The 24552-nt window shown below is 40.2% G+C and overlaps 1 protein-coding gene across 6 annotated transcripts in view; it reads right to left on the bottom strand.

Annotated features, from left to right (window-relative positions):
* The window catches only part of LOC104012734 (proprotein convertase subtilisin/kexin type 5), a 206167-nt gene that overhangs the window by 16039 nt on the left and 165576 nt on the right, over positions 1 to 24552 (bottom strand). For 5 of the 6 annotated variants that reach the window (XM_087760253.1, XM_087760255.1, XM_087760257.1 and 2 more), the window contains 3 exons: positions 15058 to 15175; positions 13734 to 13922; positions 4925 to 5061 (listed from right to left, as the gene is read on the bottom strand). In XM_087760253.1, the coding sequence (XP_087616379.1) occupies positions 4925 to 5061; positions 13734 to 13922; positions 15058 to 15175 (444 nt within the window). The remainder of the gene's footprint in view (positions 1 to 4924; positions 5062 to 13733; positions 13923 to 15057; positions 15176 to 24552) is intronic. The other variant, XM_087760254.1, reaches the window with a different exon arrangement.

Consider the following 24552-nt stretch of genomic DNA (forward strand, 5'->3'; position numbering starts at 1 on the left):
CATGCGCTATTTTTATGAACTGAACCCTACATTTCTTTATGGGTAACAGATGTGGCATTACCTTGCCAGCATCAGGATATCATGACATGTTGACTCTTTGTTCTCATTTTGATTACAGGAAAACCACAGCTCTTAATTATAAGATCTTTTAATAGTTAAAGAAATACATGCACACACAGAAATGAGAAACAGGCATGACGGTGATATCAGTGTGGTAAACTGCAGGCTATGGTGATGAACTGGAAAGGCACCATAAATCGTGTTTAAGCACCTTTTGCTTACTTCGCATTCTGTTCAGCGCGGAGACTAACCCTAACATGCCCAAACAGCTGAGTTTATCCACTATTAATATATGGCAGCGTATTGGGAGTCTTGCAGAACACATATTCAAGGAGTTAGTGATCTTGAGCAAGACATGTCTGCTCTATTGGGCCTTGTACTTAAGGCTTGAGAAGCCAATAGATTAGCCACTCTAACGGAATCTGGTGGAGTGTCCTGTGCTGGCCTGTGCTGCGCGCTGGTGGATGTTATGACAGAGATAACATGCCAACTTGTCAGGAGAAGATACATGATTCTGTTTGTCACACAAAATAAAATGCACCATGGCACGGGAGGGAGGAGGGACCTCTCCACAGACAGGATCTGTGCATCGTGCCAGCTGAAAACCCATCTTGGGTCTGTCCAATGCTGCACAAATGCAGGGTACCCAGCATCTGAAGGTATGTAAGATTTACTCACTATCTATATTCCTCTTTTTATTCTATCTTATTAAAACAGCCATTTCATTAAACCTTTTGTTGTTGGGCCTTTGTTATCGAGATCCGGAAAGAACCCTGTATCATCTCTCTCATCTCCTTCTCCCCCCCCGCCCCCCCCCCCGCAGTGAAGAAGAAGCAGGCACTTTCAAATTTCTCTGAACAGAAATGCCATTGGACAGCTTCCATCATGAGGCAAGAACCACTCTAGAAAGCTGGGAGACATATTACTAAATACGATACAAGGAACCAGGGCCCAAATTCACAACCAGACTGCACCTTGTGAAATCCCAAAGTGTGCAAAGCCCTAACCAGTCTATAACTGTGTTTCACATTCAGGTTAAAAGAAAGTAAAGTATACATTCTCCAGCAGGATTTTTCAGCATACTAGCTTCCTCCACTGCCCTCTGCTGGGCAGGTCTACTTTCTCCATATTCCCTGGCCTTACTGCCCCTTTTCCTCCAGAGTTGAAACTTTGGGTTTTAGTCCTCATGGAGAAAAAGAAATCAGTCCCATAAGAATAGCCACTGTAGCACAGAGAAGAGTATATATAAAGTACTGAAATCAGTAAATCAACAAGACCATATGAGAACTCATAAAAAAGAATTTGCAGCAACAGGCTTTAAAGTGTAAAGCTGGAAATGTGGCCTGTCTCTTTTAGACTGTCCTGGTAACATAAAAAGTCTGTAAATGATGTCTGGAGAATAGCCCAGTTGAACAGTTTCCAAAATGGCTCCATGCTAGTTCTTTTCCAGGCTTTAGTATAGGGAAGCATGCTAGGGCAGAGAAATGAGAAGAAATAGCTGAAATGTTTTGCTCTCTGGCTATCCTTCATCCCTCTTGGAGGAACTATTGGATGCCAGTATATACAAAGGTGAAGGGTTGCCCTAACTTGTCCTTCAAGGCTGCTTCAAGAATAACAAGTGTAAGACAGAGTTGAAAATCATTGATTTTTGTCTTTTTTTTTTTTTAAGTAATCTGATTAAATTTAAATTATGTAGTTGTTTAATACCTCTTATCAAATTCAAAAGCACTTAAAATTCTCTGGACATACAAAAAATAACTGCATAGTTATGCTCATAGTCTATGGTTACTGTCGTGGTTTAACCCCAGCCAGCAACTAAGCACCACACAGCCACTCGCTCACTCCTCCTCACCGGTGGGATGGGGGAGAGAATCGGAAGGGTAAAAGGGGAAAACTCGTGGGCTGAGATAAGAACAGTTTAATAACTAAAGTAAAATAAAAATAGAACAGTAGTGATAGTAATAATAACAATAAAACCAAATAATAATACAATAGTAATACAAAGCCAGTGATACACTCTACAATTGCTCACCACCCGCCGACCAATGCCCAGCACGTCCCCGAGCAGCGATCCCTGCCCCCCGGCCAAATCCCCCCAGTTTATATACTGAGCATGATGTCATACGGTATGGAATAGCCCCTTGGCCAGTCTGGGTCAGCTGTCCTGGCTGTGCCCCCTCCCAGCTTCTTGTGCACCTGGCAGAGCATGGGAAGCTGAAAAGTCCTTGGCCAGTGTGAGCGCCACTTAGCGACTACTTAGGAACAACTTAGCACTACTTAGCACTACTTAGCAAGAACCAAAGCATCAGTGTGTTATCGACATTCTTCTCATCCTAAACCCACACCACAGCACCATACTGGCTACCAAGGAGAAAATTAACTCTATCCCAGCTGAAACCAGGACAGTTACTTTTCCCAATATATTTAATGAATACCCCTTTTAGTGTACTGGAAACTTTGCTCTGCACTTCCTGGTACAATTAACATCACATGGCTTATCAAGAATAAGTGTTAATTTAGCCTTAGTGATAAGTAATTTCCAATACATTAGCAGCATTCAGCTCTAATTTGACCAGTTGGTTATACTGTGTTTAATGCACCCCAGAATGCGGTTTGCCCTCTTGAAAGGGTTAAAGCCAAGATAGACAAAGCCACTGCATCAAAATGCCTCCTGAAAGAATTAAAGCCTAGGGGCAAGGAGGACATTTTAAATATCTTAGTCACTTAACTAAACAAAAGAAAGGCCTTTGTGATTTAGGGAGTAGTTAGAATGGTTGTAAGATAAGGGGGCTCAGGGATAATCCCATCTCAGACAACTGGGCCTTGGGAGAACAAATGCACCGAAGATGGGAGGTCACAAAAGAATGACGACAGCCTTGAAGGACACCCTTTACGTGATGCTGGGACTGAGTTTGCGCAGAAGCAAAGGTCAATCAGCGAACACAGTGAAGAAGACTAGGAGCCTTCATCTGAAGACCCCCAAAGACCACCACGGGAGACGACTGCGCATGCGGGTCGGACATTTGCATATGTTAATAAGTTCCAGGAAATCTCATGTTTATGTAAATGATTTCTTGGAAATCCTGTGAATATGTAGGATTTTATAGTATATAATCTCTGAAAGTCTACCAAATCGGGGGAGCACTTATGGTGGAGAATCCCCAGTGCTGCCCAGCGCTGCAATAAAGGATACCTGCTTAATAGTAACTTCGTTGCTATTGAGTTTCATTTCAGGGACTCTCCGAATACTCCGTTTCTCCCTTGGGGAGATTTGGACTGTGAGGAGAAACATCCGTGAATTTTTGTATCACTCTTGGCTGCCAGGGCAGACTGCTGACTCATCTTGCACCTTCTGTCAAACAGCACCCCCAGATCCTTTTCTGCAGGGCTGCTCTCCAGCCACTCCTCTCCCAATTTATACTTGTGCCTGGCATTACTCCATCCCAGGTGCAGAATCCGACACTTGGATTTGTTAAATTTCATGCCATTGATGATTTCCCAATGCTCCAATGTATCTAGATCCCTCTGCAAGGCCTCTTTTCCCTCGAGACAGTCAACAGCACCTCCCAGTTTAGTATCATCAGCAAACTTGCTAAGAGTGCATTCAACTCCTGCATCCAGATCACTGATAAAGATATTGAACAAAACCGGCCCTAGGATTGAGCCCTGAGGAACACCGCTGGCGACAGGTCGCCAGCCAGATGTAGCCCCATGAGGGTTTTTTTATTAAAGGGTTTCCACCTATTTTGACGTGAGGCCCCATGAGAAGGACTATATTCAATATTCATGCATATATTTTTGTCTTTGTATACTATATCTATTTCAAAATGGGTCTCAAGGCTGAAAGTTTCAGTAGGTCTACAGAACCTCATAACCAGCAAATAGAAGTAAGCACCTATTCCTGTGAGTCTCTTTGAAAGCTTCAATCTCCATTTCTTTTGAAGTGCTCATTCTGAAATTTGAATGAAACTGAACTGTGCGGTGGGAATTAAAAACAGAAGAATGTCTGTAGCCTTAAAAATTCTAGTTCTTAAGTAAACAAATGCGATGCCTGGGCACTTTACCTATACACACAGGAGCACAATGCAATTTCTTTCTTCTGTATAAAGGGATCTTCTAATTATGTAAACAATGTTTTCCTTATGGGTAGGATAAAAAATACAAAGCAAAGAAAAACAACATGGAAATAAATTCTTAGGCCCTATATCAGCGATGGGAGTCACTGGCAAAATTAATACAGTAGAACAACTTTGGGCTGCTCTAATGTATGTCAAAGACCTGTCAGATAAAACTATATTCAACATCCAGGAAAACACGTCTGTATATGGAAATATTATATCTTTTTTCAAATGTGGCACATGCAGTTTCATGCAGTTTTGTGTCTTTTTCCTTGAAAACTCCACCTACTAAAGATTTTGCTTGTTTAAAGCACTGACTCTTGGTAACCTGCCAGATGGTACAGGAGTCTTCCTCTGCTTGAAGATTCACATTTGGTATGATCTAACTATAAATGGCAAAACTATCTTTTTATATTTCAAGGCAACAACTTTGAATGCAAGAAAGAGGGGAGTTTACCCTGAGAAGGTGAATTTCTCCACAGAAACCAGAGGTAAGTTCAGGATAAAAGAGAACCACGTCTTAAATGGAAAATATCAGCAACATAAAAATGAAATCTGCTTTGATAACTGAAATTTAGAATAATGCATAGGTCTTCACAGCTCTGCCAATCAATCACATTAAAACCAATGAGATCTCACAGGTATAAATCAAAGGTGTAAAAGAGTCAAAGCAGTGTTAGCAACTGCAAGCATTCTTCTGAATCCACTGATCCCAAATAGAGGGATACCTGGAGAGTTAGTCATACCTGGAGTCTTGAAATTTCTCAGCTGAGATGGAGTGTCACAGATTTCCAAGATCCAGTCACCTGCTGCTTTTTCACTCCAGGAGTGAGTAGTCATAAACTCCCAGTTTTTAAATCCTTCCATGGAATGATCAAATAACCTAAAATAAATAATGACATTATTTTAAGTGCACCATTTTAGTGGAGCTAAGCCTCCAAGTCTCCAGACTCTTGAAAGATATACTAATTAGCCAGTCCTTTGCATAACATTACTCATAATGGTTTTTCAGCACATCTTTCAAATACATTTGCCATTTTTTGGTGGCTTTTTTTGTGGTGTTTTTAATGGAGAAGATTCTTTACATGCCATCATTTGTCATAATTGCTACTAAGGCTTAAGAGAATGCAGGTGTCTTGGGAAAAGTACATAAAATACAGCATATCCTTTGCTTTAAAACCATGATTTAAATACAAACAGCTTTAAGTTGGAAAAGTTCTGTTACATTTATTTTTGGTTTTGAATTGAAATACTGAAAAGGGATTTTAAGAGAATAAAAGGATTAAGTGACTGAGACAATATGAGCAACTCAATATATGTGATTCCTTGTGAGACAATCAGATGCAACTGAGACACTGGTCTCAAACCTCAAATGACCAAGATGTCATTCTATTCAAACACTTGACAGGACTGAGTTTGGGTAAAACTGAGAGACTAATGGCATCTGATGATTTCATCTGACTAACAACATTAGGTCTTGGGTGAAGAGGTTAGAGCTCAGGCCTGGATTACAGTAATTTCTAGTACAGGGGGCCCAGTTCAGAGGCTGCAATTTGATGCTGATCAGGTGGGGGAAGGGGAAGGTGAACTGGTGGGAGTTTTCATTGCCTAAAACTGGAATTTATTAATGAGATTTTGGAAAGACACAAAAGAACTTGCACTTCTGTTCAGTGCTCACAGCATGTTGCCTGGTACCCCAAAGCTATTGATGGGAGATAGATACACTCTGAGACTGTTGCCTCTACTAAAATGGCACAGCTCAGCTTTAAAGATAGAGAAATATATATATACACATACATACAAAGATCTCCCTCTCTCACACGCAAAGCAGAATAAGAACTACTACATTTATCACCATTTTAATTTGCTTTTTATTCCACTGGTGACAGCTATACTTAAATATTTTTCATAAAAAATATCTGTACAGTAGAAAATCCAATGGACTTAGAATACTTTTCCATTAAATTGCGATAAATCTAGTGTTTGACTACAAAATACTCAAATCAATCTTAAAAATACATTTTATACTCACTTGATTCTTTACTGTTATTTTCTAAGCACATTTCAATCTTTATTCTCAAAAGGTTATGAAGTGGGAAAACATTGGGAAAGCAGGATACTTTTGTAGCAATGTGAATATGTGCCAAGTTCTAGTTAAAATGTTCACATAGGATATCGATAAAATGCCATTCTTCCTGAAAACTGGTCAGAGGCATGGGGCCAAGTACTGCATGGGTCCACATATCCACAACTCTCCTCAGTAGGACCCGTATGCATGGAGCACTTATATGATTCAGCCCATAGTTGATTTTTGCTCTCTCATTTGTGTAACCATTTTCCATTCTCTATGAATGCCTATATTACTCATATTTATTAGTGTTGATAACATTAAAATAAAATATTCATATATATTTAAAATTAGGATGGATTTTCACTGATAATTGGATGAGACTTACTTCTGATGCAGTTCTAAATATAGAATTATGCCACCAGAGTTGGCCCGTTTCATATCACTGTTAAATCAGTTGTTTGAATACAACAAATTTCATAAAAACATGACAGATAGGACACATAATTTGACACATCATTTACTGAAAGGGTAGAAATTATCTACCTAGTTATTACCCAAAGTTTGCATGTGGGTATGTCCAATTTAAGTCATTATGCAGGTTATTTCCAAGAGAGTTAGTCAAATTGTCATACAGTGTTTCACTGATAACTAATGTATTACTTTTTAAACACACTGTCAGTCAAAGCAGCAATATTCCTAATTGCCATGATGGCAGCTAAATTATATAGTATTATATAAGTACCATGCAATTATATTTTAAATTCTACATTCATTGGGCTTCCATTTACATACATAGAAACACTAGTTACTGCTTATTTTTACTGTAATTAGTCCCATATTATTTCCCATATTATTTTGTGTTTAAAGGTGTTTATATGTTATGTTTTGGTATTTTAAAATGCTGATAGATTTCTATTTTAACCTTGCATCACTCTTTTAAGTCATTTTGGGAGGAAAAAAACAAAAATCCCTTATGTCTTGGTCTTGGATATATAAAAACACCTCTACCTAAAATAAGCTATGGCTGAAACTGTAAGTGTTCATATTTTGATCCCTGGAGGTGCAGGAAAACCTAGTAAGATTATTTCCCAGAAAAAGGACTAGTATTTGGAACGAACATTTCCCTAAACTTCTTTGGGAAGGTTTTGAATTCTATAAAGTAAGGTTTAAATTGGAATTTTTAAATGATTCTATAAATGAATCAAAAAGCTACAGACAGATCACAGAATCACAGAGGTTGGAAGGGGCCTCTGGAGTTCATCTTGTTCAACTCATCTCCTCAGGCAGAGCCACCTAGAGCATGTTGCCCAGGACCATGTCCAGATGGCTTTTGAATATCACCAAGGATGGAGACTCCACAACCTCTCTGGGCAACCTGTTCCAGTGCTCAGTCATCCTCACAGTGAAAAAGTGTTTCCTGATGTTCACATGGAACCTCCTGTATTTCACTTTGTGCCAATTGCCTCTTGTCCTATTGCTGGCCACCACTGAAAAGAGCCTGGCTCCATCTTCTTTACACTCTCCCTTCAGATATTTATATACATTGATGAGATCCCCGCCCCCGAGCCTTCTCTTCTCCAGGCTGAACAGTGTCAGTTCTCTCAGCTTTGCCTCATGAGAGATGCTCCAGTTCCTTAACCATCTTAGTGACCCTTCACTGGACTCTCTCCAGTATGTGCATGTCTCTCTTGTACTGGGGAGCCCCAAACTGGACACAGGACTCCAGATGTGGCCTTACCAATGCTGACAACAGGACTGATCAAAAGAACCGTTAAGAAAAAAAAAGTGGAAAGATATTGACTCTGAGGCTATCTGTATGTGTATGTTGTACATACTTAACAGGGCAAGTATTTTTATGTTGCTCTGCTTATGCTCTCACAAATCAAAGAACCTGGATTTCCTTTTCAGTGGTGTTGAGTGAAAGGATGAAACAATCAAAATAGTTACCAAAAAGTTCAGGTGTAGTTTTCCTTATTCAGGAAGAAATACATACAGAATAGGATCTTTTTAAGGATTATGGAGCCAGTCCAGATGGTTGATTTTGGTATTTGTCAGATTGATATCATGTCAAACTTCATATCAAGGATACACTTAGCTTGTCATGGACTAGTAAATTATTAGTATATGGTCTGATGAATTGTTAGTTGACTATTACAGGTTCTTATAGATTAAAATAGTTTAACAAGATGCTGAGAATAATCTGATAATATTTATGACCATGCTTATATACATCTTATATACATGCTTATATACATATAAGCATGAAATGCTCTGTCATCACCTAAAGACATGTCAGGTTGCTGAGTTCCACATACTGCACTGGTCAGCCAGCCATGTGGCTGATGCTAATAGTTGTCTTCTTAAAAGCTGTGTGTGTTTTCCTACTGAATTTGCAGTAAATCTTCAGAAACCTCACTCTAAACAGGTAGAAATTCTAATGCAAGAGTATGAATGAACACAGTGCCATATATACAGATTTTTCCTAGCCATCATCATGTAGGTCTGAAAAGGGATCTCCGATTAGGGTAAGGGCAGTAGGGGAGACTGAGTGTTCATCACACAATTCAATTTATTCCAGCTGAAACTCAATGTAATAAGTGTTATTATACTAAGATTGAGCTGGGCCTAGTTTTTCTACGGCTAGGAAAAGACCCATTCATCCTTGCATAGTAGCTGGGGCAAACCTATCTACAGGAAGCAAAATCCTAAGTGTTCTTCCTCTAGTCTGTCTTACAAAGCTCCTCTCTTTCTTTTTGGTTCAGTACAAAACCCATAGTCTGAGACATTTAGCTGGATCCTAAATTTGTCTTCATCCATTTGTCTTTATTCACACTTCTACTATTGAAAATTATTTCAAACATTTAGTTATGGATGCTAATTTTCCACTAAAATTGAACTTAAAGTTCTGAATTTTGAAATCCAATACCTGCCTACCCTGCAGATCTCCCTGATTATTTCTTTACTAGTTTCAGTCCTCAAAGAAAGGCATGTGTCATTCTAGATCTCAGATATATTGCACTTCATTCTTTTTCCACATTTATCTTTGAACAACTTCCATGATGGAGGATGGAGGATAGTGTCCCTTGCATTCATTTACACTCTTGTATATAAACCCAGTTAGTCTTTCCTGCTGAGCTGAGAAAATCAGCAGTAACTTTTTCCTCTTTGAGATAAAAAAAAATGTTTACTGTTTGGGGTTTTTTTAATGCTGTGTCTCCAGTATCCCCAGAGCTCCTCACCATATCTATTGCTAATACTGACAGGATATAACAAAAGAAGTACTCAAATCCTTTTTAGAGATTGCAATTGCAGTTCAAAGAATGGGTGGTAGAAGGGTACTGGGTGTCTATTCAGAAAAATAAAAGACATAGACAATCAAGATATTAAATGAAATATAGCAAGTTAGAGTTGGGAGTTTTCCGAAGTTTTCCAAGAACCGCTTCATTCTGTGGACATAACATAAGCAGAGGATTATTGTTTTCTCATCCTGCATTTAATAATGTCACCATAGGGTAATTTTCACAGCTACTTGAAACACTGAGACTCAGCACGAAAGTCGACCCTATCCTTTTCTTTTTACCCCTAAAATGTAATTTTTGTTATTGGAGTCTAATGTGTAAACTGCAATAAAGATGTAAGATGGACTGGTCCAGAAATTAAAATAACCTCCTATAAAGAAAAGGTTTCCTCTACTTCTGATCACCAAGAATTTTTATGAAGTGATCTTGCAAGTGAGATCAGATGAGAATACCTCAGTTTTGGTCTAAGAGTTTTCTGTAGAGGAGGGTATTATTAAAATTTACTGATTATTGAAGGTTTCATTACAGGAAAAAGATGGTATTGAAAATATTTCCTTTTGTTGCTGAACAAAGGTATTATTAATGTCAGTGCCATGTAAGCATAGGAACCTAGTGGCCTGGAAACTTGCCACCCCACAGTTAAAAAAAAAATCAGTTATGCAGTTTGAATGGCAGCAGCTGATTTAAATTTAAAGAGCAAGATTTAAATAAGCTGTGACTTTAGTGTGAGACAAACCAGCCCCAAGTTTGTGGCTTCTATCCTCTTTCTATTTAGCTGCTCCTCTATGGCCCCCTGTATTGAGTGTCTTTTAGAACAGATTGTGGTATGTCTCAAAAATACTCAGAAACATATGCTGCCAAATTCAGTGGCCAATTGTTTTTAAAGAGGGGATACTGTTCCCCTTTGGACTTAACTGTAATCATTTGAACAATTAATCCTCATCCTCACACCAGCCAGCATTTTCCAAGCCTGTATTTTCTTCTGTTGCAGTATATACAATGTAATCATGTTTATTACTTTCCAAACAACAAAGCATATGTTCCCTGTAATGCAGTTTTTAAAGAATACACGAAGCTCAAGGCAGTGACAGTGTAATCCACCAAATGGCTGCAAAGGAATCCACATCACCTACAATTAACAAGTTTTCTTACTGAAGTCATTTTAGGGGATGCCAACATTAAGAACAAAATATGCAGAAAAAGGACAGGTATTGCCTTGAGAACCTACTTTCAATGCACCAGAAACTACACAGTGACTCTTCTTTCCAGAATTGGTAGAAAAGTGCACATGTGTAAAATATACCTTTTGCACTTTAAGACATTTTGCCAGCAAACTGTTTCAAATTAAACCCAGATGAGTAATGGTAAAGCAATGAGGTTTTCCCTAGTTTCAGTAAAAAACAGCTGGTATTGCTGCTATTAATCATGTACATGTGCATTAAAAGCTCTTGTATGTCTGAGAAAAGCATCTCAGTCAGGTAGTAGCAATGTACAGCAGCCTCTGGAACCTTTGCCTATAGAAAAAAACCCAGACCATTTGCTGCCAAGGCATCCCTGCATGCTACTTGCACTTGAATGACTTTATTCTGAGGCCCTCGTGATTAATACTTTAAAAAGTGAATGCCTCAAAACTAAAGAAATTTTCATGTTAGTGAATAACAATACTCCTCCCCCAGTTTTCATAACATGATGCTAAAGCATACACACCCAACAACACTCAGTATACTGTAGTACTAAACTGCAAGAAACAGAAAATCCAAATAAAACAAGTCTTGAAATATCATTTTGAAAAGTGTTGCATCCATATACATAACTTTACCCTAAGAAAGGGCTTTGTGAAGGCTCTAGTGTATTTCAGACCTAGATTTTGCAAAATACATTTATTGCTTAATGTTAGTACCCCAGAGCTGTGAGTTGGTGTCAGCCAAATGTGACTGACAAGTCAGTATATCTCTGAAGCTTGCTTGGGGAAGGAATTTCTGGTGTGACCATATGAATATTTGCTCTTTCATGAATAATTTGTTTTTACAAAATGGCAAAACATTAAATGGCCTTTCAGGTTTCTTTGTTTTCACGCTAGCATTCTGATAGTATAGGATAAGAAGCAGCTGAACACCACCGTATTTCAATATACACACTTACTTTTTCTCTACCACAGGCACAGAAAACAATTACTTTTTAAGGAGCAGGGGTTACAAAGAGACTGATTGAATTAAATTTTGTACTTTTTCCACATACCAGTCATCACCAGAGGTGAACTGTGAATGTTGGAATGTGTTTATTTCCCACTTGCTGTGAGTCAACTGCAAGGCATGAAAGGCTAGAGCCAAGAGTTAGCTGTGTTAAGACCACTGGGTTTACATAAGCTCGTTTTGTTTGGATACCTAGTTGGAGGACTTTTAGATTTTTTAATTTTGAAGCGTGGAAGAACTGTGGCATAAAAACAGAACAGAAAGGTAAAGGAGGATTCTTTCAAATAGAAAACAAAAGTCTGATTCGTAACTGTTCAGAGGGTAGAAGTCTGCCCTCTGCACTGGTTAGCAAAGGGTAAGTTCTTTGTTCAGTGTAGCAGGGAGACAAATGTGTGTGCATGTGTGTTTTGTCTGCAAGGCACTGACACCAGTAATGAAACACAGGAGATATCCTAAAGGGGCCAAAAACTCCAAAACAACTTTCTTTCCATTTGATGTGCTTTTTTCAGCAAATCTGACTGGGCAAATGTAGATGATGAGACAGTATGGAAAGCAAGCCACTCCCAATTCATTAAAAGCTTTGAGGAATAGGACTAGGGATATAAACTTTTGTGAAGACTTGAGTGGGAAGGCAGAAGAGTTCTCACAACGTAGATGTGATGTGTCACAGCAGCTCTTGCTGCTTCTGAGACACATTGCACTAATGTCAACTTTTGTGTGGGAGCCACGCTCTGTGCCCAGCAGAGCTGCAGTCATCTAAAGCTGCTAGTTACCAAGGCAAAAATATTCTTTATTATACTATAGTCCTGTCAGGAAGAGTTTTCTAGCCAGCTGGAGAAGTATGGAAGCATTTATCATTGTAACTTATTTGCACAGTTGGAAATGAGATGGAGTTTGAGGAGGCCTCTGGGCTTTCTTAGTGCTTTAGTGATCTGTGGTAGTCAGCAGTGCTCTTGATTGCTGATTTAGCATTATGTATCTGGGAAGGAATGCTGATGGTTTCTTCAAAGAAAATTTCTCATAGTAGACCAAGGAAATAGAAATACCACTGGGAAGCCTTTCAGTTTGTTGAGGACAAATGCTAATGATGTACCTCATCTCTAGGGACTGAAATTGCACAAATGTTGGAAATGCTGCATTGGCTAATGATATACTTGTTTGAGTTCAGTCTGGAAAAAAAGAAACTACTTGATGCAGTCTCACAGTTTCTCCAAGAAGATACTGTAGAGGTGACAGGATGAAAAAAAAGGATGGATCTTTCTTAGTGGCTAATGTTAGAGGGGCCTGACATCCAACAGCAAGTATCCATCATAGATCTATGGGATGAAGGAAATTGCTGACTATTTTAAATTTTAATAGGCTGTTTATAGATGGACCCATTAATTTTAAAGTGCTAGTGCAACTTCTCAGCATTCTCCTACCAAGAGCCTTTCATGGCTTGAGCATACTACATACTACTACAAAAGGGGAAAAAAAGGATATGCAAATTGGCAACATCAGGAGTCATAACCATATTCTGAAAGCTTAAAGAAAATAGTAAGAGAAGATTACTATTCTGTCTGATTTTTATTACTAGTAGATAAAGGCATAAGAAAGGAGGGGAAAGAAAAAATAAGTGCCAATAGTATGTAGAAACACATTTTCATTCAGCTTCAGTTTCCTTCTCTAACACTCAGCCTGTTATTATTTTCTTCGCAGTTCCCAGCCATCTAATAATTGGTGATCCACAAAAGATTATCAAAATTGACTAATCTTAGTTTTAAAGATTATGATCTTCAACAGCTTTACAGCCTATTCTTCTACTGATAGAGACTGCCATCTTTCAGTTCATTTGTTCTTCATTTTCCTTATCTCTCTCAGAAAAAATAATTAAGAACTTTGTGTCTTTCGGCAAAACCTACTGTAATGACTTGACTACTCTTTGATGATGCTTCAATGTCAGTGAAGGCCCTGCATGCTGACTGGGTTGCAAAGTTGTGTTGTCATACTATACCTGTTGGCCAAGAGCTGTGACCTAGTTCCAGAAGGAGAGGTTAGGTAAATTGACAAGTCTCCACGTCGAGGGTGAGTAATAGTGATGCGTACAACCACGTGCTCCAAGTAGATCACGTGGTGGTTGGGATTATCTGAACAGCCGGTGGCTTTGTAAATTGAACGGACAACACTGTCAGGCCGTATAGTTCTATAATATAAGCATATAAAAACAACATCAATGTTTCTTGCTTGTTCCTGACAACTAAATAACTTTAGTTATTTAGTGTGAGTAACTTCAGTTAATAACTTTAGTTATTTAGTCTTAATAAGTGACTGCCAGTGTTGGACAATCATTTCCGAGAAATCAGTAGCCTATAACCCTTAGTTTTAACACTTATTTCCTAGCTGAAACTACTACTGTAGTGTAACTACTTTACTGCAGTCACTGGCAATTACTGGGCTTTCTATTAAGGGCTATGCTGACATGTACACATGCTAAAAGAGGACAGTGAAGACCTGTAATAGGAATAAACCTTTAGGACAGAGCATTTTTTGTGGATTAGTGGCAAGTTGGGATTGTCATGGGATGACAGCTGGTCATTAAGTACCAGGAAATGCCTGGCATCGCCATAGCCCTTGCTTATGTGATAGCAAGTATTACATATTAAGTGTAACAAACAGTGGGCAGTGTCAGACTCAGATGGTTTAAATTGGCATGGCTTCCTTGCAGACTATACCAGTTATGGACCTAGACTGTCAAGTATATCTATCAAATAAAAACTTTCCTCAATGATTTTAAGGCTTTGGGAATGTGCCTTATGACTGATGCTCTCTCTGTATCTACAGAATGCATGTACAGAATACTACTCTTAAGCCTGGTTCTATAGAGACCCTATCCTAGCAAGCAAAAACCAGTTTAGTCTTAGCCTCTGAGACAGAGACTCTCCTGAGACTGTTTCAGAGTGATAGTATGATATAAGATTTCAATGAAAAGAATATTTATATGTTAGACACTGAACTATTGAATTTGTACTCATCTTACAAGGATGACTGGAGTGCACTCAACTAGACATTCTTGTTCTTCAGAGCATCATCTATGCCAGTATCAATTAACATCCAGCCTGAATTGTTTTCTACCTTCAGGTTTTGGGACATTCTTTAAATTCCATTCCAAGAATTGCAGGGAACAAACTTTACAGGCAAATGATCTGACATATCTGAAGGAGAGATCCTCAGTGTAGCTTTCAAAATCACCCATTAAACACAGTGCAAGGGAGGGGTATATTATACCCAACTTCTTTCCATAAGTTTATGCCAGCAAGAGTTTTGGCAGCAGCTATTACTTGATTTGCCGATCCGTGTTCTCCACACACACATGCTGTGGAGGGACTGTTGTCCACTTTTCTGCTTCTATCACCATTGCTTCAGCATCCATCAGTCCAAATCCGTAGAGGTGGCTCACTGCAAGGTACAAGCAGAACGCAATTATAGGACGAAACCTTGTAAAAAAACTTGTAACCTTGATAAAAACTTTCATCATAGAATAATTCCAGGGATTCATATGCTAACAGCAACTGCTTTTTTTTCCTACTTCTTATTTGCTTTGGTTCAAAGCTCAAAAATCTCTTCACCAGGAACATATCTAATTTGTTCACTGAATCTATTCACTACTTTATTACAGATGCAGCTAATGACCAGCATGAATAACATCGCCTGACCATGAGGAGGGTGGACCAGAACTGCAGAATGCCAGGGATTACAATTGCCTCAGATTGCCCTTTGTCCAGATTCAGCCTGGTCCCCTTATATGACATAATGTTAAAAGGTGTAAAGAACCAGAGAAGAGTAATTTCTGTCACTCAAAAACCAAAGACACACACATATGTAAATATTGAAGGCAACTGAGACACTGGATTTACGAAGGAACAGACTGTCTTTTATAACTTCTGTATGTTTCTTCTGTATGCTCTTTACTTTCCTGAGTATAGCATGTAGATGCTCTCCTATCATGGGGCAGTTTACATGGCACCAGGCCTGCTGGAGACAGATGAGGTTCACCTGTCGCAAAGGGGGAAAAAGATTATGACTCAGGAATTAGCAGGCCTCATTGAGAGAGCTTTAAACTAGATGCGAAGGGGGAAGGGGATAAAACCAGGCTTGCTAGGGATGAGCCTAGGGGTGGCATGCCTGTGTTGGAGAAGAGATCTATAGCCCAACTGAAGTGCATTTGCACAAATGCACGCAGCATGAGCAATAAGCAGGAGGAGCTGGAAGCCATTGCGTGGCAGGAAAACTATGATGTGGTCGCCATCACAGAAACATGGTGGGATGACTCACACAACTGGAGTGCTGCAATGGACGGCTACAAGCTCTTTAGAAGGGACAGGCAAGGAAGGAGAGGTGGTGGGGTAGCCTTGTACGTTAGAGTGTTTTGATTGTCTAGAACTCAACGACAGTAATGATAAGGTTGAGTGCTTATGGATAAAGATCAGGGGAAAGGCTAATAAGGCAGATATCCTGGTGGGAGTCTGTTATAGACCACCCAACCAGGATGAGGAAACGGATGAAGTATTCTACAAGTGGCTGGCTGTAGTTTCACAATCTCTAGCCCTTGTTCTCGTGGGAGACTTCAACTTACCAGATATCTGCTGGAAATACAACACAGCAGAGAGGAAGCAGTCTAGGAGGTTCCTGGAGTGTGTGGGAGATAACTTCCTGATGCAGCTGGTAAGCGAGCCAACCAGGGGAGGTGCCCCGCTGGACCTGCTGTTTATGAACAGAGAGGGCCTGGTGGGCGATGTGGTGGTCGGAGGCTGTCTTGGGCACAGTGACCATGACATGATAGAGTTTTCGATTCTTGGAGAAGTAAGGAAGGGGGTCAGCAGAACCACTACCCTGAACTTTAGAAGGGCGGACTTTGGCTTGTTTAGGAGCCTGGTTAACAGAGACCCTTGGGAGGCAGTCCTGAAGGGCAAAGGAGTCCAGGAAGGCTGGATGTTATTCAAGGAGGAAGTCTCAAAGGCGCAGGAGCAGGCCGTCCCCATGTGCCAAAAGACGAGCAGGCAGGGGAGAAGACCGGCCTGGCTGAACAGACAGCTTTGGCTGGAAATCAAGAAAAAAAGGAGAGCCTACCACCTTTGGAAGAAGGTACAGGTGACTCAGGAGGACTACAGGGATGTTGTGAGGTTATGCAGGGAGAAAATTTGAAAGGCAAAGGCCCAGCTAGAACTTAAACTGGCCATTGCAGTTAAAGATAACAAAAAATGTTTTTACAAATATATCAGTGACAAAAGGAGGGCCAGGGAGAATCTCCATCCTTTGTTGGATGCGGAGGGAAACTTTGCCACGAAGGATGAGGAGAAGGCTGAGGTACTTAATGCCTTCTTTGCCTCAGTCTTTAATAGTCAGACTGGCATCCTCGGGGTTTTCAGGCCCCTGAGCTGGGAGCTGGAGATAGGATGCAGAGTGAAGTCCCAGTTGTTGAAGAGGTGGCAGTCACCGACCTGCTCCTCCACCTGAATGCCCACAAGTCCATGGGGCCAGATAGGATCCAGCCGAGGATATTGAGGGAGCTGGCGGGCGAGCTGGCCAAGCCACTCTCCATCATCCCTCAGCAGTCCTGGTCAACCGGGGAGGTCCCAGATGACTGGAAGTTAGCAAATGTGACACCCCTCTACAAGAAGGGCTGGAAGGAGGATCCGGGGAACTAGAGGCCTGTCAGCCTGACCTCTTCTGTGATTCTATGATTCTATATGCAGCACATTCCCCACTAGCCAGCCAGCCAGCCAGATTCAACATCTCCCTAAAGTTGTCTGCATTAAGAGGGTAAAAATTTATGGTATTTGAAGTCCAGGGCTTTAAAGGTAATCTGCTTTTCATGCAGAACATGTGTCTGAAAGGCTCCTTTCTCTACCTCCTTTGCGCTTCTGCAGATGCAAGTCAGTGAAGTGATTGCTGGAGAGAGCTGTAACATGGCTGCTGACCTCTGATATTACCTACTGCATGCATCACACATAGAATAGAATAATAGAATCATAGAATCATTTAGGTTGGAAAAGACCTTTAAGATCATTGAGTCCAACCGTTAACCTAGCACTGCCAAGTCCAGCACTAAACCATGTCCCTAAGCACCACATCTACATGTGGTTTTGGTTGCTGTGCCAATCAAAACAGAAGCTTGAAAATGAATTTTGATAAATTAGAAAGAGTTGCTCACCATGTGGTTTTATTGTGACAAATCTGTGCCCTTGGTAAAATCCTGAGGGGAGGAGGTGAAAGAAAAAAGCTTCTGGAGGGTGGAGATTAGATCACAAATAACTGTGCATTAATAAATCAGTTTAGCTTGCTACCACAGACAGTGTTACCAGAAAACCCTCAGAAAAAACATAAATGTTATTTTAATACTTAATGTGACAAGGCATGGTGTAAGTCTTTCCAACTGCACCTTGCAGAGAGTTTTATGAAAGTAACCTCTGTTCATTGCAAAACCAGAATTCAGAAAATCATAGAATCATAGAATCATTAAGGATGGAAAAGACCCTTAAGATCATCGAGTCCAACCATTAACCTAGCACTGACAAGTCCACCACTAAACCATGTCCTCGAGCGCCACGTCTACCCTTCTTTTAAATACCTCCAGGGATGGAGACTCAACCACTTCCCTGGGCAGCCTGTTCCAGTGCCTGAATACCCTTTCGGTGAAGAAGTTTTTCCTAATATCCAACCTAAACTTCCCCTGGAGCAGCTTGAGGCCGTTTCCTCTCGTCCTATCACTTGTTACTTGGGAGAAGAGACCGACCCCCACCTCGCTGCAACCTCCTTCCAGGTAGTTGTAGAGAGCAATAAGGTCTCCCCTCAGCCTCCACTTCTCCAGACTAAACAACCCCAGCTCCCTCAGCCGCTCCTCATAAGACTCGGTCTCTAGACCCTTCACCAGCTTTGTTGCCCTTCTTTGGACACACGCCAACACCTCAATGTCCTTCTTGGAGTGAGGGGCCCAGAACCGAACACAGTACTCGAGGTGCGGCCTCACCAGTGCCGAGTACAGGGGCACTATCACCTCCCTGGTCCTGCTGGCCACACTATTCCTGATACAAGCCAGGATGCCATTGGCCCTCTTGGCCACCTGAGCACACTGCTGGCTCATGTTCAGGCGGCTGTCAACCAACACCCCCAGGTCCTTCTCTGCCAGGCAGCTCTCCAGCCACTCCTCCCCAAGCCTATAGTGTTGCATGGGGTTGTTGTGACCCAAGTGCAGGACTCGGCACTTAGCCTTGTTGAACCTCATACAGTTGGTCTCGGCCCATCGATGCAGCCTGTCCAGATCCCTCTGTAGGGCCTTCCTACCTTCAGGCAGATTGACACTTCCCCCCAACTTGGTGTCATCTGCAAACTTCCTGAGGGTGAACTCGATCCCCTCATCCAGATCATCAATGAAGATATTGAACAGGACCGGCCCCAACACTGAGCCCTGGGGAACACCACTCGTGACCGGCCGCCAACTGGATTTGCTTCCATTCACCACCACCCTCTGGGCTCGGCTGTCCAGCCAGTTTTTAACCCAGCGCAGAGTGTACTTATCCAAGCCGTGAGCAGCCAGCTTCTCCAGGAGAATGCTGTGGGAGACTGTGTCAAAGGCCTTACTAAAGTCCAAGTAGACAACATCCACAGCCTTCCTCCCATCCACTAAGAGGGTCACCTTGTCATAGAAGGAGGCCAGGTTAGTCAAGCAGGACCCCCCTTTCATAAACCCATGCTGGCTGGGCCTGATCCCCTGGTTATCCCGCATGTGCCGCGTAATGGCACTCAAGATGATCTGCTCCATGACCTTCCCCGGCACCAAGGTCAGGCTGACAGGCCTGTAGTTCCCCGGATCCTCCTTCCAGCCCTTCTTGTAGAGGGGTGTCACATTTGCTAACTTCCAGTCATCTGGGACCTCCCCGGTTGACCAGGACTGCTGAGAGATGATGGAGAGTGGCTTGGCCAGCTCCTCTGCCAGCTCCCTCAGTATCCTTGGGTGGATCCTGTCTGGCCCCATGGACTTGTGAGCATCCAGGTGGAGGAGCAGGTCACTAACTGCTACCTCTTCAATTTCTGGGGCTTCATTCTGCATCCTATCTCCATCTCCCAGCTCAGGGGCCCGAGTACCCTGAGGATGACCAGTCTGACTATTAAAGACTGAGGCAAAGAAGGCATTAAGTACCTCAGCCTTCTCCTCATCCTTCGTGGCAAGGTTACCTTCTGCATCCAACAAAGGATGGAGATTCTCCCTGGCCCTCCTTTTGTCGCTGATATATTTGTAAAAACATAGAGGACTCCATCGAAAAAAAAAACCCAACCTTGTCAAACAAATAACAGTTCAAAGTATAAAAATAATTGGTACTTAAGGATTCCATTTTCCAAATATGGTAATATCTAATCCTGTCTGAAACTGCCAGCTGAAGAGGGTTCTTTAAAGGAAATTCCTTCAAGGCATAATGACTGTGTAATGAAATTGTTCTCTTTCCGTCTCCTTCCCCTTCAGCCCCAAACTCAAGTGCACGTAGCATGGAAACATTCATTTGGAGAGAACTAAACACAGCACCTCTGTCAAATAAGGCAGGTATTTTTTTCAGAATTGAAACAAAAGGTCTAGAGTATATGAAGATAATGAAATTCAACCCTCCTTCAGACTTCTGAATTCTCTTTAATATATTTCATGAACAAATGGACAGAGATTTTCTATTTTTACATGTGGGTGAGGGCAGGCAGAAGAAGGGCAAGGAAGGCTTAAATAGAGAAATGTTCATACTGTGAAGAGGGTCCTCATGATGGAAAACTCCCTGGTCATAAACATCATCGTGCAAAAACAACATCTGATCAAAGCATATTTATCTGTGCAGTCATTCATCTATTCTTACACTGCATCCATTGCTCTGATATTTAAAATTTTAGTTAATAATCATTCTGTCTGCTTCTGAGGGGGTGTAGCGCTGTCCTGTAAGAAGATATTTGCCTTTCAGAGATGGAAGGGGAATGTGAGTTTGGTATAACATAAATTGATTGTTAAGGGACAGTCTTTTGCTCTCGTTGAGCTCAAGAGCTGCAAACTTTGATCTCCTGGTGCTGAAGGTGTCCGTGGGCAGAACCATCCTTGAATCCTTCCTCCACTCATGCAGCAATGCGAACTGACCCATTCCTATTTCTGCAAAATCACATGAATACACAGCTTTACAGATGCAGTAAAACTTTCAGAGAAAAACTTGCCTTCTGGAACACAAAGTAAATATCAAATATTTGCTGATCTCTTTACTCTTCCTATCATTAAAGAAAATAACATTTCTAGGGGCTAAAGTCCATTTATTTATACCTAGAGCAGTACCTCTATTAGCTCAGCATGAAATCAAGGACTGCTCAGCTGCTGGATGGACTTCCCCAGCTTTTTTGTAATCCCTTTGTTTTTGTCTCAAACTGCTATTGAAAATTCAATAGCTTCCTTATTTATATATAAAGAGGATGTAAAGCCCCAAATCTAAAGACAGAATATATAATCCATTTGACTAAGAGAAATATGAATTTCTGGTATTGATAAATCACAACACAAAATGATGATCTTAAAGGTCCAACCTAAATGATTCTATGATTCTATGATTCTATGATTCTATTAAAATCATGCAGACTCCAGGAAAACTGTGCCCAAACACTGAAAACACAGCATTTCCAGTGCCTCAGTGCAGCTAAATTTGTTATGCTGCAGTTTTCATTTCCTGTCATCAAGATGTCTCATCAATAGTTTAGATGCTAAGCTTCCCTTGATATTCTGCTCATTTGACAAAAAGCACTGCAGGATATTTTCTCTCCACTATATTTTTGGGCCTTTAATTTTCTATATCATAAAAGCAGCATTGGAAATACAAATACTTCCTGGTATCTGTGATAACTGATAACAGATATCAAATACTGAACCAGTAGGCAAGACGAACTACAATACCTTTAGTTTTTCAAACCAGGAATATGCAGCTGTGCTAAACTAGACTCAGCTGTTTGAAATGTAAGTTATTATGACTTGTCAATTTACGCTACCTTAGGATCTTGCTACAGTCTCATCCAGAATGAGAAATACAAAATAAGAGTCTGAAATGCTCCTTATGCTTTGGTTCTCTTAAATATTGTTTAGCAAGACAGGAAGACATGGGACTACAAAATTTTTCTTTGCGTTTTTTGCATTTGTTTTCTGTTATTCTATTCTGTAATTCAGTTGTGTGTCTGTGTGCATGTGTATGTGTATAGAGAAAGAAAGATTTTTTCTGGCAAGTTTTGAATGGTTACATAGTCATCTGCACCAAAGCACTTAAGTGAGTCTGAGCTTGTTTCCACAACTGTACTAGTGCACACATTCACCAAGGAGAGGTGATCATGTGCAAGTATATCTAGCACTATAGTCAGAGCAAACGGGACCATTTTTTTACACCTGATTAGGAAATGCATATATGTAGTCATTTGATGCCAGGTACTGTGCTGGTAACCGTGTACTTGACAACAGAGAGTCCAAAATATCTGTTTTAACAGTAGTGTAAAGCTTCCCCTTTCTACTCTTTTATTTACTTCCTTTTCCTTATCAAAAGGAATTTCAGTATTTCATAGGACCATAGTCAATATTTGTTTCAATTTTAGTTGAAGGATTTCAAATACATTAAAATGAAAAATTCTTAAGACTCTCCAGTTACTCTCATTCTGTAACTACTTCAACCCAACCTGCACCAATATTTATTTCACATTTGATAGTTTATTTGCAAATATAGAACTCTAATTGCATATTACTTTAAGGTTCTGTCATTTGCTTAGTATATCAAAATACTTCTAATTACAAATAGGAAAGCCAGTTGTTTGAAGAAAATTAAGGGACAAAAAAAAGGAGAAATGATACAATGACACACTGCTTAAACTATTTTCATTTTGTTTCGCCATGTCTTAACTGAGAGAACATTGATCTTGAATGAGAATTCATCTCGTTTCAGCCATATCCTTAACCGCAAATTACCCTGTTTTGTGCCAACCTGTGACCAGTAATCTATGATAACAGGATGTGATTTCTGAAATGCATAACTGCTTTACAAGCCAATAACACAACTGTGCAAGAATGTTCTTTTTTGCTCTTGGTTGTAAAACCAACTCCCTCATGCTTTTTAAATTAAGTACAATATTTGCATTTTCATATTTTATACAGAACCAAACCCCAAATTTTTCAATTTTTCAACAACAAACTCAGTCCTTTCTCCCCACATAACTCCCCTCAATCCAGGTTATTAAAAATTATTAATAATTAATCCAGGCTATTAAAATTATTTTATTAATCTTACCATCATACCAGAGAAGGATTTATAGGACAGAAAGCTGTGCAATAAATTTGTTATAAAAGTGGCTGTTACAAAGGTGCACAATGAGAAATCAAGGGGTTTCTATAACTAGAAAAGTGCAAACAGAATACTTAAAAATAGCCTTTATTAAGCTTCCAATTGTGTTTATGTCAATTACTGATTCTTGTATCAGTACAAATAATTTCTCTAGTAATATACTAACCGTGGATTTACCTGACAATACATTTGACAAAAAAATCAACCCTCTGTATTTTATAGTTTTCTGTCTGACTGAAAGCCCTTATTCATTGATAAAATAAAATATAGATCTTCCAGGACCACTGGTGGGACAGCTAGTAGAAGCTAAACTTCCAGCAGACAGTGTAGCTTTGTGAATAGTTTCTATATGCAGTTCTGACACTATATCACCTTCTTTGAGCCTTTGCATCCACTTAACCCCTAAAAACCATCACCTTAAAACATAAATGAAATTCAAGATCACTACTGCATTCACATCCTGTCAGTAATTATCTACTTCAGGTATTTAAAACGTATATTAAGCAGGTAGACATTGGTTGACTAAAAGGACTAAAAGCAAAAGACAGTTTTGGGTCTTCAGAGTCAGACTCTACTAATAGTGACAGCAAGTACCACCCAAATACCTTCCTCTCTCACAAGTGTTAGCAGCCTCAAGGCACAGGTCAATGGGATTCAGCCACCCCACCGCCAGTGGTCAGCACTGAGAACCTGTGTGTATCCAGTATGGCCATGCCAAGTTCTTCACTTCCTGCAGCAAGATCTGAATCAATATCTGATTTACTTTTCAGAGCTTGTTTAGGTATGAGTAAACCATAGTAGTCTTCAGAGCACACGATATTCTGCTGTGCCCTGCATATGGGGATATTTTCTTCAGTGTCACAGAAAGTACCAGTGCACTTCAGCAGAGTGACCAGGAAGACTGGTTTACCTCCTCTGAAGGAGCAGGGTTGCTATAAAAACAGAAAACCTGACTACTACTAGCTGATGACTGATAAGACAGACAAGCTGCTGCTTCTCTTGGGTTTCTGCAGCAGGATTTGGCTGTAAATCATATAGCCTCTACTACAGATATAACAATTTTATAACAAAAACATTTATTTATATTGCTTAAAATGAGACAACTTATGTGAATGGAATAAATCTAAGGATTATGTGCATTTAAAAGGGGAAACAATGTTTGCTGAAATAAAGTTGACTAAGGTTCATCTACAGTAATGGAAACTATAATTTTGAAACTCCGTGATAGTCATTTTATGTTGCATTTTCCCAAAAAGCACAAAGATCCATTGCAAAAAAATGACAACTTGCAAATTTTCTCTAATCAAAACAAGCCATTTTCTGACTGCATCATGGAATACTTAAAAAAAAAAAAAGGAAACATTTCCTTTATTAGGGGCAAGTTTACCCTTTACATTTAGGATTCCTCAATGATTTAAAAGCAGCCGAAAGTACTTGTCATTTCAT

This window comes from Nipponia nippon, unplaced genomic scaffold (assembly GCF_047370975.1).
Source record: "Nipponia nippon isolate SJK-2023a ecotype South Korea unplaced genomic scaffold, ASM4737097v1 scaffold_22, whole genome shotgun sequence".
NCBI classification, from domain to species: Eukaryota; Metazoa; Chordata; class Aves; order Pelecaniformes; family Threskiornithidae; genus Nipponia; species Nipponia nippon.